This window comes from Zeus faber (assembly GCF_960531495.2).
Source record: "Zeus faber genome assembly, chromosome: 4".
Lineage (NCBI taxonomy): Eukaryota > Metazoa > Chordata > Actinopteri > Zeiformes > Zeidae > Zeus > Zeus faber.
The window spans coordinates 31,042,926-31,062,176 of record NC_137191.1 but is presented as its reverse complement, the minus strand read 5'-3'; the positions used below and the strand labels follow the sequence as shown (position 1 = coordinate 31,062,176).

At 42.5% G+C, this 19,251-nt stretch overlaps 1 protein-coding gene across 1 annotated transcript in view; it reads right to left on the bottom strand.

Moving 5' to 3' along the window:
* micu3a (mitochondrial calcium uptake family, member 3a) overlaps positions 1 to 13,739 on the bottom strand; it is a 38,062-nt gene extending 24,323 nt beyond the window's left edge. Inside the window, exons 1-4 of the mRNA XM_079999321.1 lie at positions 13,485 to 13,739; positions 7,167 to 7,314; positions 4,391 to 4,422; positions 2,521 to 2,599 (exon numbers count right to left, since the gene is read on the bottom strand). Coding sequence (XP_079855447.1) covers positions 2,521 to 2,599; positions 4,391 to 4,422; positions 7,167 to 7,314; positions 13,485 to 13,730 — 505 coding nt within the window. The 5' untranslated portion in view covers positions 13,731 to 13,739. The remainder of the gene's footprint in view (positions 1 to 2,520; positions 2,600 to 4,390; positions 4,423 to 7,166; positions 7,315 to 13,484) is intronic.
* Positions 13,740 to 19,251: the final 5,512 nt, after the last annotated feature.

Genomic DNA, 19,251 nt, shown 5'->3' with positions numbered 1-19,251 from the left:
TGATTTGAAATATTTTCATCTTCATCCAACTTTTACAATGTAGGACATCATAAGGCTGTTTCACTGACAGGGTTTAATCTAAATAAGGACAAACCCTAATCCTACTTAAATTAATCCAGAATTTAAAAATGCCTCTCTGAGACGTTGCTTAATTTAGGATTAATTAATTCGAGACTAGGAAGTCCCAGCCTAAGGTCATGAAGGACGAGTCCTTCTGTCTGGTCTTGGTGCTGCTCTTAGTCCAGGTAATGCATTTTCTCTATCGTCATGGTCGACCTGGAGGCCACACACAAAAACCTGCCTCTTGCCAGGTTTAGTTCAAGCCTTCCCTTAGACCTAGATTAGCTCTAATATTCCCTCTGGCAATCACATTTTTTAAACAAAGATTAATCTGAGACTATTTTAAGTCATGACTGATAAAGGCCAATTCAGTTTGTCCAGATTAAAGGTGTGATTTTGTCTAAGATTAGGCCTAATCTGTGTCCATGAATCAGTTTCCTGAATTGGACGATGTTCAGTAGCTTTTGGAGCTGTATGAATTAGGGCCCAGTTCTCTTCCATCATATCAGGGAGAATCACCACGAGAGAATCCGTCATGTACCTAGTGAAGGTTTGGATTTATACAAAAAGTCATATTTGTTTGTTGAGAGCATAAGAGGTAAGTAGAAAATATGGAAAGAAAGAAAGTTGGTTGCTCCTTTGTACGCTATCATGAAAACAGATTTCAAGTGCCAGGAGACGGGTAGTGGATTTTTTTCAAGCCAAGTGTCTGCAGTGGGGTGCAGCGTAGGGCCGCACAATATAGAAGATATGATGAATGTGAATTTTAAAATGTACATAATATGAATTAATTCAAAATCAAATGAATTCTAGATTTTTTTCTGAAAGAGCAATCATGAGGTATATCACAATGAACTATGTAGCAATGCAAAGAACAGACTACAAAACTCTGCCTTCTCAAATGAATTCCTCCAATGTTTCAGGAATCAAGGACGTGTTTTCTTATCACGACTTATTTAGATTACAAAACCAGGTATTAGGATATTCCTTAATAATAGTCATAATGTTAACACACAGCTGAAAAATGCTAATAATAGTGTTTTTGCAGGAGTGGATTACATTTGTGGAAAGTGAGCACCAGTGCAAACACTGTTGCAAAGGATGAGAGTTGAGTCTTACATTTACATTTTTACCTTTATTCATTTAGCAGACACTTTTGGTCACAGTGGACAAACGCCAAAGACAAAAACACCAGGGCGAATGTCCAAAACCACCTTTGCGCACAAGAATACACACATGAACATAAAGAGAGACAAACACACAAACAGCAAAAGCAAAGCAAATATATCAACACCTGCTGCAGGCAGAGGCTGGTTTGTTCAATCAGTGGCACAGACAGAGAGAGAGGCAGAGAGAGCTATACAGTGTGAACTATATTTAGCATTGGACCACTGTGTGTGTGTGTGTGTATATGTGTGTGTAATTATCCCAGTGGGGAGCTGCTCCGGGACTGCGTAATTCTGCTCTTACTCCTGAAGCAACTATAATCATTTCATGAAGAACACCATCTGTGTATGTATTTAAGTCTGTCTGTCTGTCGGTCTGTCTATTTATGGTTGTCTCCTTCTATCATCCTATCTTACTTTCTAATCAACTGTCACAATGTTTCTCTCATGCTCTATCTCTCTCTTTTTCCCACATGCTCAGCTTTTCAGCTGGAAAGAGAGGAGAGCCTATTGAGGCCCTGTCCACACATTTACAGATATTTCTGAAAACATAGTATTTCTCTACTTTTTGGCCTCCTGTTCTCCCCAAAAGTGGTGTTTTAGATCACAGGAAATGAAGCTTTTGGAAAACACCTTCCAGGCTGGAGATGTTCCATGTGTTTGTGTGGACAAAGTAAAACGGAGCTTCTTGAAAACGCAGAGGTCGCAACCTTAACTTGCTCATGCATCAGGAACTTGCAAGTGCCGTTGTGTAGTTGGCCTCACCCATACAGTGTTGTGTATGAACAGTATAAAGAAGCTCAATACACGTGCTCCTAATCTTCTTCTGTGGTGTCTGACACCAAGTTTATTGACATATTATTGCCCTCTACTGGCCCACAGTGCGTTTTTTTAATCGCAAAATTTTCTAAAACACTGTTGATGTGGACAGGATTTTATATTTTTTAACTGAGGGTGGAAAAAAAAGTGTTTTCATAACTATACATATAGGGGCGGACGAGGTCTAAAAATGGATGAATTTTGACTTGTATAAAATTGCAGAAAACCCAACCGGTAAAAAATAGAAAAAAAATAAAAAGCTGTTAAACTTTTGACCTTGTCATTATTAAAAAGCGGTGGCTCATTTAGATAACCTTTTCAATTTGTTTATTTTGTGTGTGTGCATTTCTGCGAGTGAGGAAAACAGCGCTCAAGGTAACTTTGTGCTTTTACTGGGCTGTGAGGGAGTGTGTGGGTACACTGTACCTGCATAGCCCTGCATTTGTACGTGTCTTGTGCATGTGTGTGTTGTTACCTCTCTCTCTCAGATTGCGGAAAAGTTTGGAAGTTCCTCTCCAGACGGGTGGAGTGTCAGACAGAATCTTCTCCAGCTCCTGACACACACACACACACACACACACACACACACACACACACACACACACACACACACACACACACACACACACACACACACACACACACACACACACACACACACACACACACACACACACACACACACACACACACACACACACACACACACACACACCTATCAGCCCTTTATCTACTGTAGGTCTGTGTTTATAAAGACAGAAACTGATACAGAAAGCAATGTAGATGGGAAAGAAAGAAAGAAAGAAAGAAAGAAAGAAAGAAAGAAAGAAATTAAGAAAGGAATAGATGAGAATGTCACACAAGTTTTCACACCAATTAGGGCTCAAGGTTTCAAAAAATGTATATGTTACGATTTGTAGAGTCAAGAACAACAAATGCAATTCATTCCAGTTGATGGACTACATTTATCATGTTAAATTCTGTCTCTTCGTATCATCAGAATCTTCTGTCATAATTGTAGTTAAGATGAATTAAGCCTTGAAACTCTGACCTTCCCAAGTCCTGGTTCATGGTTCATTTTGTACAAGCAAACTGCGTTATTTCATCCATTGCATTGGTCTGCCTTTGATTCAAAACTTAATAAAAAAAACCCTGTGCATTTCTTTTCATCTTCTGTTTGAGTTGTCGCCAGTAGGAGAAAGCCAAACTCATTTGGCTTTTTTGTTTTAGAATGAGTGCCATCTGCTTCTATTACGTGGACTGTTTGCTAATATCCACCGTTTCTGACGCAAATGTTATTTTTTTAAATGATAACAAATACAGGAACACACAAAAAATGCCCCGACAATTTGGTTTGAGTCTCGAAATCGGTCATGGAGGCCAAGGGGATGGTCTAGTTTAGTGAATTAAAGATTAAAATGGATGTTGATGGGCATGCAAAGTCATAGGATAGAAAGAACACTGACTTATAACTTACTTTAATAACCACTACTAAAACCCCAGTAAAGCATTAAATCAGTGTGTCAGGTTTTGAAAAGCCAGAGTGCTAAATAAAAGAAAATGCAACGCAATAAAAGAGATAACCTTTTGTTTCCGTGCTTTTGTCTCTTTTTACTTTTAATATACAGGCCCTGGAAAGCTGTTGAAATCACCAAGGACTTTCGTGGATACAGATTAGGCGTAATTTTCGACTAAATCACACTTTTAATGTGGACCAACTGAAATGGCCTTTCTCAGTCATGGTTTAAAATAGTCTCAGACTCATCTTCGTTTAAAAAAAGTGATTGCCAGAAGGAAGATTAGAGCTAATCTAGGTCTAAGGGAAGGCTTAAAAAAGATCAACTTGGCCAGAGGAAGATTGATCCGTGGATGAATGGATGTGGCCTCCAGGTCGACCTTGACAATAGAGAAAATTGATGATCTGGACCAAGACCAGCACCAAGACTAGACAGATGGAGCTTACAAGTGCTTCATGGCCTAAGTATAGGACTTCCTAGTCGAGAACTAATTCATCTTAAAGAAGCAACTAGTTCTGGACTAATTTAAGGAGGATTTCCTTGATTTACCTGATTACCTGATTTAGATTAAATCCTCTGTGAAACCGCTCCTGAATCAAAACACCTCCAAAATAACATTTATATGTCTAAAGTCTCAACTTTCTGAAACACCAAAGAAAATAAAAAAAGATAAGAGGTCTTTAAAAAAAAAGCTGGGGGGGAGAGAGAGAGAGAGAGAGAGAGAGAGAGAGCGAGAGAGCGAGAGAGAGAGAGAGAGAGAGAGAGAGAGAGAGAGAGAGAGAGAGAGAGAGAGAGAGAGAGAGAGAGAAAAAATCTTATTTTTCCCACCTGCTTGGTCAGCGACCGCCAGGGCCTCTTGTCTGCGAGTGAGAAAACGAGACAAAAGTGGAGAAGGAAGAGAAGAGAGGAGAGTTTGGGTGGGCTGGTTGAAGATAGGATCTGTATGATCTAGGGATGGGTTTTAATGCACGAGGCCCAGTCACAACACACACACACAGACGCACGCACGCACGCACACACACACACACACACACACACACACACACACACACACACACACACACACACACACACACATGACCGGGGCACAGCGCAGTGTATACATTCCCATCATTATGGGGCCCATTTGTACCGTCTGAAGGGCCCGCTGCTTGTCTTTGTAGAATGTGGAATGTCCTAGTAAAAGCACCCAATGCTTTTGTTCTGTTTTATACAACAGGGCTCATCTAATTCAACTTCAAAGGGGGCATTAGAGGATGTCGGCTGTAGCGGAGTGTGTGTGGCTGTATCGTATGTCAGGGAGTCAGGCTGGATGTAAACACAACCATACAGGTGCATAGTCTGCACACAACACTCTCCGATGGCAACCCAGGACACCGGGTTAGCGGTAGAATTGTGTGTGTTTGGGTGTGTAGTGAGGGGGGTCAAAGTGTGCGCGAAACTCAACATTTTTTCTGTCGCCAGGGAGGATGAAAAAAAAAAAGTGTAGTCATTGTGTAGTTTAGAGATGAGGTTTTAAGGTTATGCATTTACTGCTTATGGGATGGGGTTAATGTGAGCCAAAAGGATGTCCCAAAATTATGTGTGTGTGTGTGTGTGTGCATGCTTGCGTGCGTGCGTGTGTGTATGCGCATCAGTTTGTGTCTGACTAACATTAACCTCAGACTAAACAAATGCCGTCCAACCCTTTGGCTTACCGGCCCAGATTAATATGTTACTACAGACTGTGGTTTGACAGAGAGTGAATTTGTTTGAGAGCCAATTCATTCCAGAATGATGCGGCAACCTCAAAAAGTGTGATGCATACCGCTGGCCTTGCATCAAGTACAATGTATATGTATGTGACAAATAATCTCTTGAACTTGAACTTGAACTTAAATGTACATGGCGGCAAAATGTCTGATTCATGTCGAGAGATCCTCATTTTGTAATGTTAAGGATTCTCTGTGTTTCACTATAAAGGAAGGAATCTGTGTATGTAGGTATGTATATCCTTCGATTATCTCAACAACTGTTCATCTGATGTACTTCACACCGCACATCCTTGGCTCGCCAAGGAATTCTCGAATTTGGTAAAATTTGGGCACACGACACGTGTAATATTAATAAACTTTGAATAAACAAGCGAACAGCGAGTTTATCCAAAAGCGCAACTTTGGTGTATTTTGTTCCTGTAAGAAAGACTATTTCCCCGTGTTTTTCACTGCGAGTCGCCGTGACATTCAAATATAGGCATGTATTGAAGGGGCACTGCACTAGTGTTATACAAACTCAAATGTGGGGTCAAACACTGGCCCCGACCCCTTCCAGTTATACCCTAACTGTTTTAACCAGCAGTAACATCAGTATTATTTACATGTCAGAGCACTCTGCTATCAGACTGTTGCCGCTTTCAATTTAGCTTCCATCCTTTCATTCTGTTCCTTTTTTTCTTTCTTTTACCTTTTTGTCTTTCATTTCTGGCGACACTGTTCAGAAATACAATTGCCAGCTGATGTTTTTTTGCTTCTAGTAAGATCTTAAAGGCAAGCTCCAGCCCATTTCCCTTATTCTTCTCACCCTCAATTTGTCTCCAAGCAGAAAGGAGGATGTGGTTAGTAATTAACGTATCGTCAATACATTCATAGGTTATTACGTCAATACATGCCACATAGGGTGGCTCAGTGGTTGGCATTGTTACCTTGCACCAAGAAGGTTCTGGGTTCGAACTCAACAGGGGCCCCAAAGTTCCCATGGGTTCCCTCCGGGTGCTCTGGTGTCCCCCACCCCTAAAGGCATGCATGTCAGGGATAGACCACTGCTCCTAGATACGTCAGATACTAGGATGGGTGGAGAACAAATTTCCAAAAGAGGGACATTTTCTGTGTACACACTTAATATGTACAGCTGACTTACTCAATAGACTTGTAGTCACTCAGGCAGAATGAGTGAAAAATAAATGTTTTTCTGGGTTTCGCCCAACTCTCTATTGAAGAGTCGGACCACCTCCACTGATTAACCCTCAAATACCCTTGACTAGCATAAAAAAAACATACTTCTATCAAATAAATCTCTAGAAACTGTTAAAATCAAAAAGTTCAAGCAGCTAAGGCTATAAATGTAACACCCAAGACCTAAATGGAGTGCAGACGGCTGGTGCATTCAAGTAACCTCGGAAATCTGATACAACGGATTCATTAACATAGAGATATCAAATATCTATTTTTGGGGTGGGTTTTTGAATGCCTGCTCTTGTTTAGTCAGCTCCAGGGTTCCACCAAGCTTCCTGAATCTTGACCAGGGGATTAATAAAGTGTTTTATCAAAATGTTCCGCCATTGCGTAACACGACTGAGTAAAGTAGCATTCTTTTAAGATATTTTATTTAATATTTTGATTATCTGTATAGAAAAGAAGACGCTATATCTTCATTAAAATTGTAGTGATATGTAGTCAGCTGTTCAATCAGCTGTTGGCTATATAGTGCACAGTCACCATGTATGTTCATTATCTAATTTCCTGGGGGAAAACCCTGGTTTGATTTCACACTGGACGTCGGGTGTGGCACATCGGTTGTGCCAGTTAATAGCTGAAAAAATGTGAAAAGAATTCTGTGAAGTACATACTCCTGGGCTCGCTCATGGTGACCGACTCAATGAAGTTCTGTGGGGTCATGTACAGCTGTCCCTCGTACTCCACCGAGCTGAAGAGACGGAATCGGTGCTCGTGGGAGGACATGTACACATCTCCATCCTCAAAGTCATACGGACGTGCCTGGAGACACAAATACAACAAAAAACAAACAAGTCAACAAAAACTCCACTTTTAGCAGTGCAGGCTAGCTAATTACCACACATGCTACAAGGAATCAATCATTCTAATTTAAGTAATTAGCCTTCATATAAGAGGCTTATTATTTTATTATCTTTTTGGCGAAATTACACAGCCAAATCGGCCATGTTGTGACCAGGTGTCGCATTGTGATGGATTGCCGCAGCGTGTACAAGCTTTGTCAATATGTCCAACTTCTCTCATGACTTTGGTCACTGCACACCGATATGCCATGGCCTGCGATAGGTCACTGTCGTCACATGAATAGTTTCGTTTTTTACATTTATTTGCACGTCATAGCCATTTTATGTCAAATGTTGTTCGTTGTCACTTGTGTCATTTGTTACAAAGCCCCAAGACAAGTATGTCTGGGCAGAATGGTAGTTTATAGACTGCTTTAATTTGATCTAGTTATTGTAGCGATCACTCGCCAAGCACTGTTTGTTTGTTTCACAACTTATCTATATGAACCATTAAAAAATATAGCGGTACAATATAGTACAACTATAATGTGGCATTAGGCATTTACCTGGCAAAGAGTCTGGTTGCGTCAGCTTGATAGTACGGTATCATGGATATAGATATCAGAAATTGTTCAATATTGGTACTGATTCAGATTGCTTGACTTCAATACAAGTTTGGTAGCTTCAATACAAAATACTGACTTAGGGCTCATACACTGGACCACCTTGAGTGTCATTTTTGGCCAGCTGACTCAGAAGAGATGAACAATTAAGGTATCCGAATTGGGTAAGAAGGTCCCATAGAAAGAACTATCAGTGCAATTCGATCAATACCATAAAAGCATCGATTTTGTTACACAGCCTGACTAGCAAGGTGGCTGATTTGACCAGCATTTCTTGTTCCTCCTACTGATACCAGTTTTCTGTAAGGAAAGAAGTTTGTGAAGGGCAGAGTCTAAACTCACATGGCTCCTTGATGCCTTTAAGCATTCCTAATGAGGAGACCCATAAGCTCTCTCCATTTAGCTCTCTGAAACTATAAATAGACTCTGCACCTTTGGCGCAGTACAGTAGTGGAGGGAGATTGCACACAAACACAGCACTCAGTAGACCCCCCCCGCCACACACACACACACACACACACACACACACACACTCATAACTCACCACTACTTTCTACTGATTAGCATGTTTCTCTCATTTTGTCTCTAATTCTCTCCCTCTCTCACTCCAAGCCTTAAACTTGATTAGCTGCAGCAGCGCAGGGCTGCTGTGCCGACAGATTGTGTGGTGTGGGGCGGTATAATTATCAGAGAGGATTCCAAATTTAACCCAGCTTGGCTTCAGGGCCCCACGGCACTGAGGTTCCTGCACCGCTTAGCTAATGTGCTGATTAGCATACCGATCCATTCATAAAGCTTTGATGCAGATTTCACAGAGGAGGCTTTTGAAGGCACAAAAAAGGAGATGAGCGCAGGCTTCACAGGAATGTATTAGACGCTGCGGTAAGAGGAGGCTAATTCTGGGACCTGCTGCTGGATAATAAGTGAAGTTTATAAAGTTAGAGAGTCCCTTTCATATGTTGTCATATGTAACATGTAAAGTAAGTTAAAGTAATAAGTACAAGCAAAATACCCAAATAAATGGCATGTAGGAGACAATCCACAACAAGAAAAATGAAAAAAGAAAAATCCTCTGGATTTTAAGTTGTTCAAGGAGATTTATTTTTAGTAATTGCACACACTGAATTATACTGCATAGCCTTTTGGTGAGGATTACACAATTGTGATTTTTAAGTTGAATTTTTCTCATTTTAATTTCAATCTGTTCCTATCGATATTTTCCGTAGACATGTCCTATGTCATATAAACATGACTATTACCTGGAACACCATGGGTCAGTTACCATGAGATTAATATGTTATGAATGGACATATTACATTACCACCCCAGCAAATGACGACAATCTTGCCAGTCTTGCAGTGCTATGCGATACTGCAGACTGAGACTGCACCTCTTCAGACTTCACCAGGACGGCACTTGCACTGGCCTGTTCATCTCATAAGGATCTCTTTCCCCTTTTACCGTTTTTACCTCAATCTCATTAGGATCTCTTTCCCCTCTTATTTCAAAAAAATATCTTTAACTCAACTAATGCTACTTATTATCAAAGGAGAGAGTATATCCGGTTTTGACTGATATGTACAGTTGGTTTGATACTACCCACACAATGTACTTTTGTCACTTTGGAAAAAAAAGCGTCTGCTAAATGACGTTATGTAATTTGTTTGATATGGTTCATTGTATTCAGTTTTTCTTAATTTTTCTATATTTTCTGAAACCAATACCTTTGTTTTGTCTAGTAATGGACAATAATCCCCACCTTCAATAAAGCCACCAAGAACCGGGTTATACAGACTATAATAGATCAAGGGCTTTCAATAACTTTTTTCAGAACCATTTAACCTTTTCATAAGGACTCCCAACAAAAGTGGACTTGGGATTTTTTATTCAACCCACAATATTTTGCAGACTGTGACTGAAACAGACTGAAAAGTTTTTTCAGTCACAATAGAGTATTTTTTATAGTAGCATTGGACACAAAGGGTTGATTTTCCAGGTATTCCAGTAAAGTTTTACATTTAAGTTTAGTTTAAGGACGTTTAAGGAGCTGTGCAAAAACTTTTCTCTTGCAGAACCTTTTTCTGACACCATCTACAATAAACTATATACACTCTGTGGTTCTGACCGATACCTGGATCACAAGATGTCAAACACTTAATTCAACACCGGACTGATAGCACATTAATTTAGAATAGTAATGAGACCAAAACACTGCTTCGGTCATAGCCCTGCGGTCCATGTTAAGTCAACATTCCAGACAATAAAAATTAGGAATTCTCACAGGACATGCTATGAGATGACATTAAACATGATGCATTCACAGTTATTGTATAGCCCTCACACGCATCACGTGTCAAGGCCCTGGTATTTAATTGCCACTAAGACAAACTGATGTTGAAAATGACACTGCGGGAATTTCTCCAGTGTACTAGGCTATGTGGGGGTGGAGGCGCCTACAATTTAGACTATACTGCGACCTTACTGTGAAGCAGAAGAGGAAAACTGCCTGAGGAACCAAAATATACTCACATCAACTACGGCTAAAAGGAAGGAATATCAACTGCCTCTAAATAAGCATTTGCATGAGCCTTTGTTGTTACAAAGGGAGGATGTAGTTGTATGGATGCACTCATGTGGTCTATGTGTTTACAGGCCAAGGTGAACTGCAAGAACCTTTGACCATACAGTTTTCCCAGTGATACAACCTTTTGTTGTTCTTCTTACTTACTGTATCTAATGATCTCTTACCTACTGTCTTTACATCTTTGCAGGCTGGATGCAGCCAACAGGTGCAATCGGGGGTTAAGTGTCTTGCTCATGGACACTTCAGCAAACTAGCAGGAGGAGCCAGGGATCAAACTGACAACCTTTGGATTACTAAACTATCCCCTCTATCACCGCTACTGCCCCCTCTATCTTTATTCTTATTGAAAGAGGAAACTATCACTGCAAAGAGAGATCTGGCAGAAGAAGTCGTCAAACAATAGGATTTGATGAAATGGATAAATCTATAGTGTACAAATAACATACAAGTGATATAGAATTTGTAGGAGCATTATTTGTAAGTTGTACCATAATATAAATGTGGTTAAAGTGTATGTGCCAGTAAAGTCTTCAGAGCTTCTAACTATGGATTTGTTTTTACAATATGGCCATTTAAAATAACTCAACAAGCGTGCAGCCCAATATCTGCATCACATGTAGTTTGGCAGATGTGTTTGGAAACAACCAGCTGTTTTCATTCAGGCTAGATTGTTAAGTCAAGGAAATGAATTCATGTGTGATTCAGGCTACTTAACAAGTTCACGTGGCAACTTCTACTGCCTTTTAGTGATAAAAAGTTTGACTTTTTTTGAAGATTCAGCTCTTTACAAATTACTCAGCAAAAAGATTAGTTCAATTATCAAAGCATCTTAACATCATCATTTAACAGAAGCTTTTGTCCAAAGCCACTTACAATTATTCATACACTGATGGAGGCAGCTATTTGGGGTTAAGCTTCTTGCTCAAGGACACTTCAGCATGCTAGCAGGAGGAGCCGGGGATCAAAGCGGCAACCCACTCTACCTCCGGAGCTACTGCCACTCCGCATACGTGACTCGAGACTCACAGATCCTCGTTCACCATCCAGTTCAGGAGTCACTGCCTCTAGCTGAGGTGCATGCGTGACTCATGACTCATGGATGTCCATCCAGAATCAGTTAGTGTCATCATTAGCCTGTGTGACAGAGTCTTACAACAGTGTCTTTAAAAGATGTGTTCACTATTAACGAATCGTTCGTGAGTCTTGCATCACTACTGCCTTCTCAATTCTGTTTTGTGCTGAGGGAGTAGGGATTAACAATTTGCCCGGAGCATTTGGCAATTTTAACCCATGTAAAGATATTTTAGGCAACTACTAATTCTTCAAAGATAAACAGGTTGGAAAGTTGTATGTAAAACTATGATTCCCGCACAAGCTACATGTGTTGGTTTATAGTAAGTAATCTTTCAACTCAAATGCAGCCCCGACAACTTTGATTCTGAAATAAATGTATTACATTCCCCTTAAAGACTTTTAGCAGATGCTTAAGGGTTTTTTGGAGTTATTGCACAAAACTGTCTTTGAGATATTTGCAATATGCAATGATATATGTGCAAGTAAACTGCACCACCTCCCATGCTGCAGAAATTCTATTACTTTACCTATTACTAAACAATTATTTAGTAGATGCACACTAAAAAAATAAAGGGTCTCACAGTGTCAGTGTTGGGGTTGTTACTCAAAAAATGTATTACTCATTACACGTTACGTTTTTCAAAAGTAATATTACTTTTTACTCCCTGCCAACATTACACTACTTATTATATTACTTCTCTGTTCCATCCCACAAAATTGGTAGTTGCGTCCTTTCTCCTCAAAATTCTGACTTCACATGTGCACCTCGTGTGAATGTCAGGGTAATCACTGATCAAGCTCACGTGAATTGTCAGCTGCACATGAGGTCCGGTCCCTCCCCTAAGCTATGTTGCAAATCAGTGGCAGAACTGCTTCATGGCAATGTTTTACATCACAGTGCTTTCTGTTATATGCATGTGGGAGCAAGTGGAAACGACAATGGATGGCGGGAGGTGGCGCTTTAGGAAATAAATAGTTTAAAATTACAAAATTTCCCCTTCTGCTACCACGCTGCCACAACATAAGGGGAGTTGACTACCGAGCCAAACCAAAGCAGCTTTTTGTTTGCCGATTGGGTTTTAGTACATGTAGAAGACTCAGGTAGCGTCAGTACACTTTAATTGCCTTTTACTACCAGCGTTTGCCTCTGGCAAAAATAACATTGTTTTTTTCCCACAATAAAAGCGAGTAGCTCCTTTTACTGCATTTTTTAGGCAACTTCCGTCTGGTCTTTCCGATTGAGACCATCCGTTCACAAATTCAATATTATTAATGAACTTTTATTAGTAATTCATTACACTACTCGTTACTGGGGAAAGTAAAAGATTATTACTGTTCACCCAACACAAAGTAAATGTTTTCGGAAAAAAAACATTTTAAATGATAAATAAAAGATGAATGTAGCTTAACTTTTTTTTTACTTAGAAAAAACAAGATTCCTCAACGACACGCGCATGCGCCGTGGATTCAGCACCACGGCGAGCGGAGAGCGCCTTTCACTGAAGTCGACTCCACATGCCAAATAATGATCCAACTGTTTCCACTGGGCGGGTTGGGAAGTGAACGACACAGTTTTATCCGCTGCAGAGGGGGAAAAATACCATGTCCACGCCACGAAAAGCCAGCAGCAGGCCTTCATAACTGGATCTTTGTGTGCGCAATCTGAGGGAAGGAAACGCGAATAGGAGGCGACAGCGCCCCCCAACACACACGTCTCTCTCTCGTCAGTGTTTTTAAACTTGAGTGCGACAAAGTGCTCGACGGCCCTTTTTATGTCAACGTTTAAGGAGGCCGTTTACGCCCGTCTGCGTGGCGCTCACGGCCTTGGCAATGTCCAGTGGCCGCGGTGAGAGCGGGTCAGCCTCTTACCTTCTCCTTGGCTTCTACGGCGGGAAGCGAAGGGAGCAGATGGAGACCGCGGATGCTGCTCATCCTCCTCCCGCCTGACGCGCCGTCGTGGAGATAAAACGCCACGGCGGCGGCGCCCCCGGTTGCGAGACATATCCCGACGGTCAGGCGTCGTCTGACCGTCCGTGCGCCGACGAGCTCGTTGCTCGACGCGGACCAGAGGTTGAGCTTGCTGGCCAGCGCTGCCACCCTGCGGAAAGCGGCCATTGCTCGCAGTTTGTGTGCGTGTATGTGTGGCGGGGGCGGGGGGGGTGGGGGGGGTACGTTTTTGTGACGAGAATGTGGCAGCCAGAGGAAAGAGTGCGTTCTCGCGTTTCATCGCGAGACTTGCATCCGAACCGATCGCTCTCGTTGTGTGTGTTCTCGCGTATGAAATCGGATTTGTGTCACAATCAAACCTCGTCGAATGACAGGCAAACCGGTCATGGTTAAGAGGAAATAAATAAATATAGCAACAGAAATGTGAAGAAAATATATTATGCAAAGATCAAGACAGTATTAAGTATTGATGCTGTAATTAATAAAATATGTCATGCAACATTGATTTAATATAATAATATGTGTTTCGCTTGTGATGATAAAACGTTGGTGCTGTTTTAAAGGGATATTTTTATCAATTTAATTCAGACACAAAATGAGAAACGTGGGATAATTTCTTGTTTCAGTGTTTCTTTTCTGGAGAAGGGAGTGGAGATGACTGTGAAACGTCATGGTCTTTTGTATTCTTGTATGCAGACTGCTTGAGGAGACAGGCCAATGCGCAGTTGGGCGTGTGCAAATTCTAAAAAAAAACATTTAAAAAAATGTATAGCTGCAGGCAGCTATACGCGGGGTTCCAGGGTAGTTGGCCCTTCGTTAAAGTTCAATGGAAGAGTGTGTTTTGGCCCTCTTCAATGCTGCTGGGTGAGTCATGCTGCAAATGTCCAATTGAACTGCGTGCCTGTGAATCTACAACTGATCCCTGCTTAATAATTGCACATGTATTGCCAGGAATTGTTAATAAACGTGTCATTATTTACCAGTGATCTTTGAATGGCTTTACCATTCAGCATGACTATATTCCGTAATGCAAAGTCATAATTTTCAACACCAATACAGCCAGTAAACAACCGCTTCAGCATACGTTAATGCATACATTGTCTTGCACAAGGTGTGTTGCCTTGTCAATTCTGATATTGCAATATAATCTCCTCCTAAAACATTTTCTTTTTTTCTGCCGGACGTTTTCATGCCCTGATAAAGGTTATTTCCTTCTATCAAAACATCATTGTGGCGGACCAAGGGGCGTAGTCAAGCACCGGCTCCAGACAGCAGCGCGGCTCCCTTTCCCGCGGCTGCCAAGCTGCCTCAAATCTCTTAATGTTTGTCTGTCTTACAGAGGGGATTGGCGCATTGTTGGAAATCCACTGAAAAAAGACTCTGTCTCCCTCCCTAAACCCCTACTTGGGGGCAGAGACGCCCACAAGTGGCACCTGAAAAGGGACTCGGGAGGGGCAGGGCAGTGAGTGGAAGGCGCCCAGGAGCCGATCCGCTGGCTGCGGAAGCGCCTCGCTGACTTGGAGTGGGACTTACTCCACTGTCAGCTGGAGCGCGTCCTGGCCTGTGTGAGCTCCTGGGAGCATTCTGCAACCGGCCGCTGGCCCGCCGCCGCCAACCAGGAGCCGGCTAGAGGAACAGACCCGCGTCCGTGCTGCCAGGGGCCTACCAATCATCGGTTAGGCTACAAGGGGGTGGACATCAGGCTTTGCTGGACTCGGGCTGTTCACAGACGATGGCCCCTTACCACCTGGTTCGAGCCGGGGCTTTGGTGGAGGCGTATCAGGTGGTTCGTTAGGTGCATGGAGATGTTCACACGTATCCAATGGTCCGCCTCGAATTTGTAACAAGTGAGAAAAGCATAGGGTACAGGCTGCGGTTAGTTCCCGCCTCTCGCATTCCCTGATTTTGGGCATGGATTGGCAAGGGTTTGACACGTTGATGAGAGAGGCTGGGGGTACTCAAGGTCTTTAGGGAGATGTGAGTGTTGCGTGGCGCATGGTTTCCCGGAGTGGTCATCGGCAGGCGTGAAGGGTGCAGCGGCAGCGGAATTCCAAGTGGGATCTCCCCTGGGCCCCTTGACCTTCCCTATCGACGATTTTCTGCTGGAGCAGTCGGGAGATGACACCCTACGCGGAGCCTTTGAGAGGCGTAGTTAAAGTCGATGTCTTATTGATGCGCCCAGACGCTGTGCTCCCTCACACAAATTTTTTGTGATTTGTGATTTTGTGATTAGGGACAGGTTATATCGAGTGAACCATGACACTCAGACAGGAGAGGAGGTTACCCAGTTGTTGGTGCCGAAGAGCCACTGGGAAATGCTCTTCCAGGCTGCTCACCATAACCCGATGGCTGGTCACCTCCGCAGTGTCCGCGGGTATCCTTTTGTGTTACTCCTAGTGGATTATGCAACCTGGTACCCCCAAGCACTGCCCCTGGGCAGTATTACGGCCAAAAGTGTGGCGCAGGCGCTGTTTCAAGTCATCTCCCGAGACGGGATTCCGAAGGAAATCCTGACCGACCAGGGCACTACCTTTATGTCACGTACACTTCGGGAACTTTACGAGTTACTGGGTGTCCACTCAATTCGGACCAGCGTTTACCATCTCCAGACAAAAACATAATTCGAAAGTTCGTTCACGACGATAGCCATAATTGGGACAAGTGGTTGTCTGCGATGCGGGAGGTACCCCAGGCCTCTACGGGATTTTTCTCCCTTTGAAGTCCTCTTTGGCAGGAGACCCTGGGGGGTGCTAAACCTAATTGAAGAAAACTAGGAGGAAGGTCCTTGCACCAGTAAGAACGAAATACAGTATGTTATGGACCTGAGAGCAAAGTTACACGCGTTATCACAGGACAGTTTGCTCCGGGCTTAGGAACCTCAATGCCTCTTATACAACCAGGAGGCTTGGCTCAGACAATTTGCACCGGGAGACAAGATGTTAGTGTTGCTCCCTATATCCAGCTCTAAATTGCTCGCGAAGTGGCAAGGGCCTTTTGTGGTCACACTGCGGGTTGGCGAGGTTGATTATGAGGTAGAATGGTCTGTCAGGCAGGGGGCGACACAGATTTATCACCTTAACCTTAAAAGAATGAAGGGAGGGGGCATCCGTGGCTCTGGTCATGCCGGTCAATGAGCAGGATGAGTTGGGGTCGGAGGTTCAAAAAGCGGCTGATCATACCGCGGCCCTGTTAAGTGACCATCTCTCTCCGTCCCAGAGGGTGGACAGGGCTGCACTTCAACGTTGCTTCTCTGATGTTTTGCACTGCTGCCTCACAGCAAGAAGGTCCTGGGTTCGATTCCCGCCTGGGGCGCTGTTGGTACCGTGCTCCGGTGGGTTATCTCCCAAATAGGAGCCTTTCTGTGTGGAGTTTGCATGTTCTCCCCGTGCTCACATGGGGTTTCCTCCACCTCACGTCAGTGAGGACCCCCACCAAAAACATGCACCCATCATCGTCTGACCAGCGATGGACATTTATCACCTGGTCCCCAGGCGCGTCCGCGTATGCTGCCCACTGCTCCTGGCTGTGCCCCCGGAGGAAGGACAAGCCAGGATGGGTCAAAAGCAGAGGATCCATTTCACCGGCCACCATCAAAGCATGTGCATGTGTGTGTGTGTGCAAGCATGTGTTATAGTGTGGTGTGTTGCGTGATGAATAAAGACTGTTTCTTCTTCTTCTTTCTTCTTCTTCCTCCCTGCCAGGCCTCACGTCCCTCAAACACCAGCATGTGGAAACGACCCTGGGGGTGAAGGTGCGCCCTCGGCCGTCTCGTCTGCCCGAACACAAATGCAAGCTTGTGCAGGCCGAATTAGAGGCCATGCAGGACATGGAAGTGATAGAGGAGCCTACGAGTGACTAGGGTCTAGTACCATCGTGCTGGAAGGTAAGCCTGATAGGTCGGTCCAGTTCTGCGTGGAGTACTCAAGGGTTCTGGTAATACTTTTTTTATTTTTTTCAAACAAAGAATAAGAATAATTCAGTAGTAATAAAATAATACCTTTGTTAATCACTTTGTTACTTTGTATGGTTAAGAGTTCACATCTTAAGATTCCTTTTGTTAAAGTCCAATCGCGACTATATCTGGTGAGGTTTGGATTATTGACACAAAGTTCTTCCATAATACTGAACCGCTGATCTGGATGAAAGTCAAAGGACGGAATGTTGGAATTTCCCCGAATATACACCTTATTCAGATTGCCTGTGGGTTTGTCGTATCCATGACATCCATAAATTCTGACGTCAGTTACATTTGCGCGCGCTGCCATCTTGGTGAGTTCCCGATTGTTGACCAGTCAATGCACTGCAATGCTATCATGTGACCCGTCTGCATTTTCACATGCGCACACGTTGCGTCAATGATAAAAAATATACAGGTTTTTAGTAAATTATTCCACAATAATGGACCGATCTGGATCAAACTTAGACAACAGCATGTCGGCGCTGCCCCGAATACACATTTTATTCATCTGTCTGTGAGTGCAGCAGACCCAAGACATCCATACACCACTACACATCAGTTTTTCATTAACAAAAACAAACTAATCAAACGAATATCAAAGGTGAACTCTTCATTTAAGTCCTCAGACTTAAGACTAATGTCAACACTATGGGGCTTTCCTGGTGCACTTTGATGCCTAGAGTAAAGTGGGCTGGCTGGCAAAGGGCCCGTCACCTGTTTGCCAATAAAGAATGCTAGATGGCTCCAGTGGTGAAATGAACAAAGTTTAAGTATTTTGTAACCTTTTTGTTACTTTTGTATACTTTTATTACATTTCGAACACAGTCGCGTTACTTATATACTTAACTAAAACAATAAAAATGTCAATTTAAATATTTATAAAAAAAAAGATATATAATATAATAATAAAACACATTTTGAATATGTGTGTTCCGCCCCCAGAAGCCCCTCCCCTGGTCTGTGTCGCAACATCAGGGCACTGTGTTGATAGTATGACATCAGAGCGGGCATAGGCAGACGGAGACACACACACAGTGAATCTGATCACGTCCCAGGATTACCATCTCTTCCATCAGCCTCGGCACTGCCCTTGAGAAAGCCCAATCTGCGAGTTCATACGTATACAATGACAACGTATTGTTATCTACATCTGCATAGAGAATGGTCGTTTATCTGCATATTTCTGTATTGTTCCACAGTTTTACACGCTTTCATTAAAGATACCAAAGTGAGTTCATGTCTCTGGGTACTTATTGGAAGAGTGTTTAGCTCGCTGTATAGCCACGTATGGCTTCACGTGGTGAGGGCAGAAGAATGTGTAACTGATATATATAACTGAATGAATGAAAAATCAAATGTGTATATACACATTTGATTTTTCGTTTATTCAGTTAAGTATATACAGTAAATAACTATCAATAAGTGATATATTAGTAAACATTTTTTGTCAATTGTAATTAGGATATGCATGTGCTTTAACCTACTGTATTATAGGCTCTGTAATATCAAAGCATCAGATATGATAAGTACTTTTACTTTGAATAAGTTAAGTACTTTTAAGAGCAACTACTTATATACTGTCACTTCAATAGAAAGATCAGTGTGTTTCTTTCACTTTTATGAGAGTCATTTTGTATCAGGGTATTTGTTCTTTTACTTAAGTAAAGGGTCTGAGTACTGAATTGTCTCTTTATTTCCTAAAAGGTTACAGGAGGATCAAACAGTGACTAT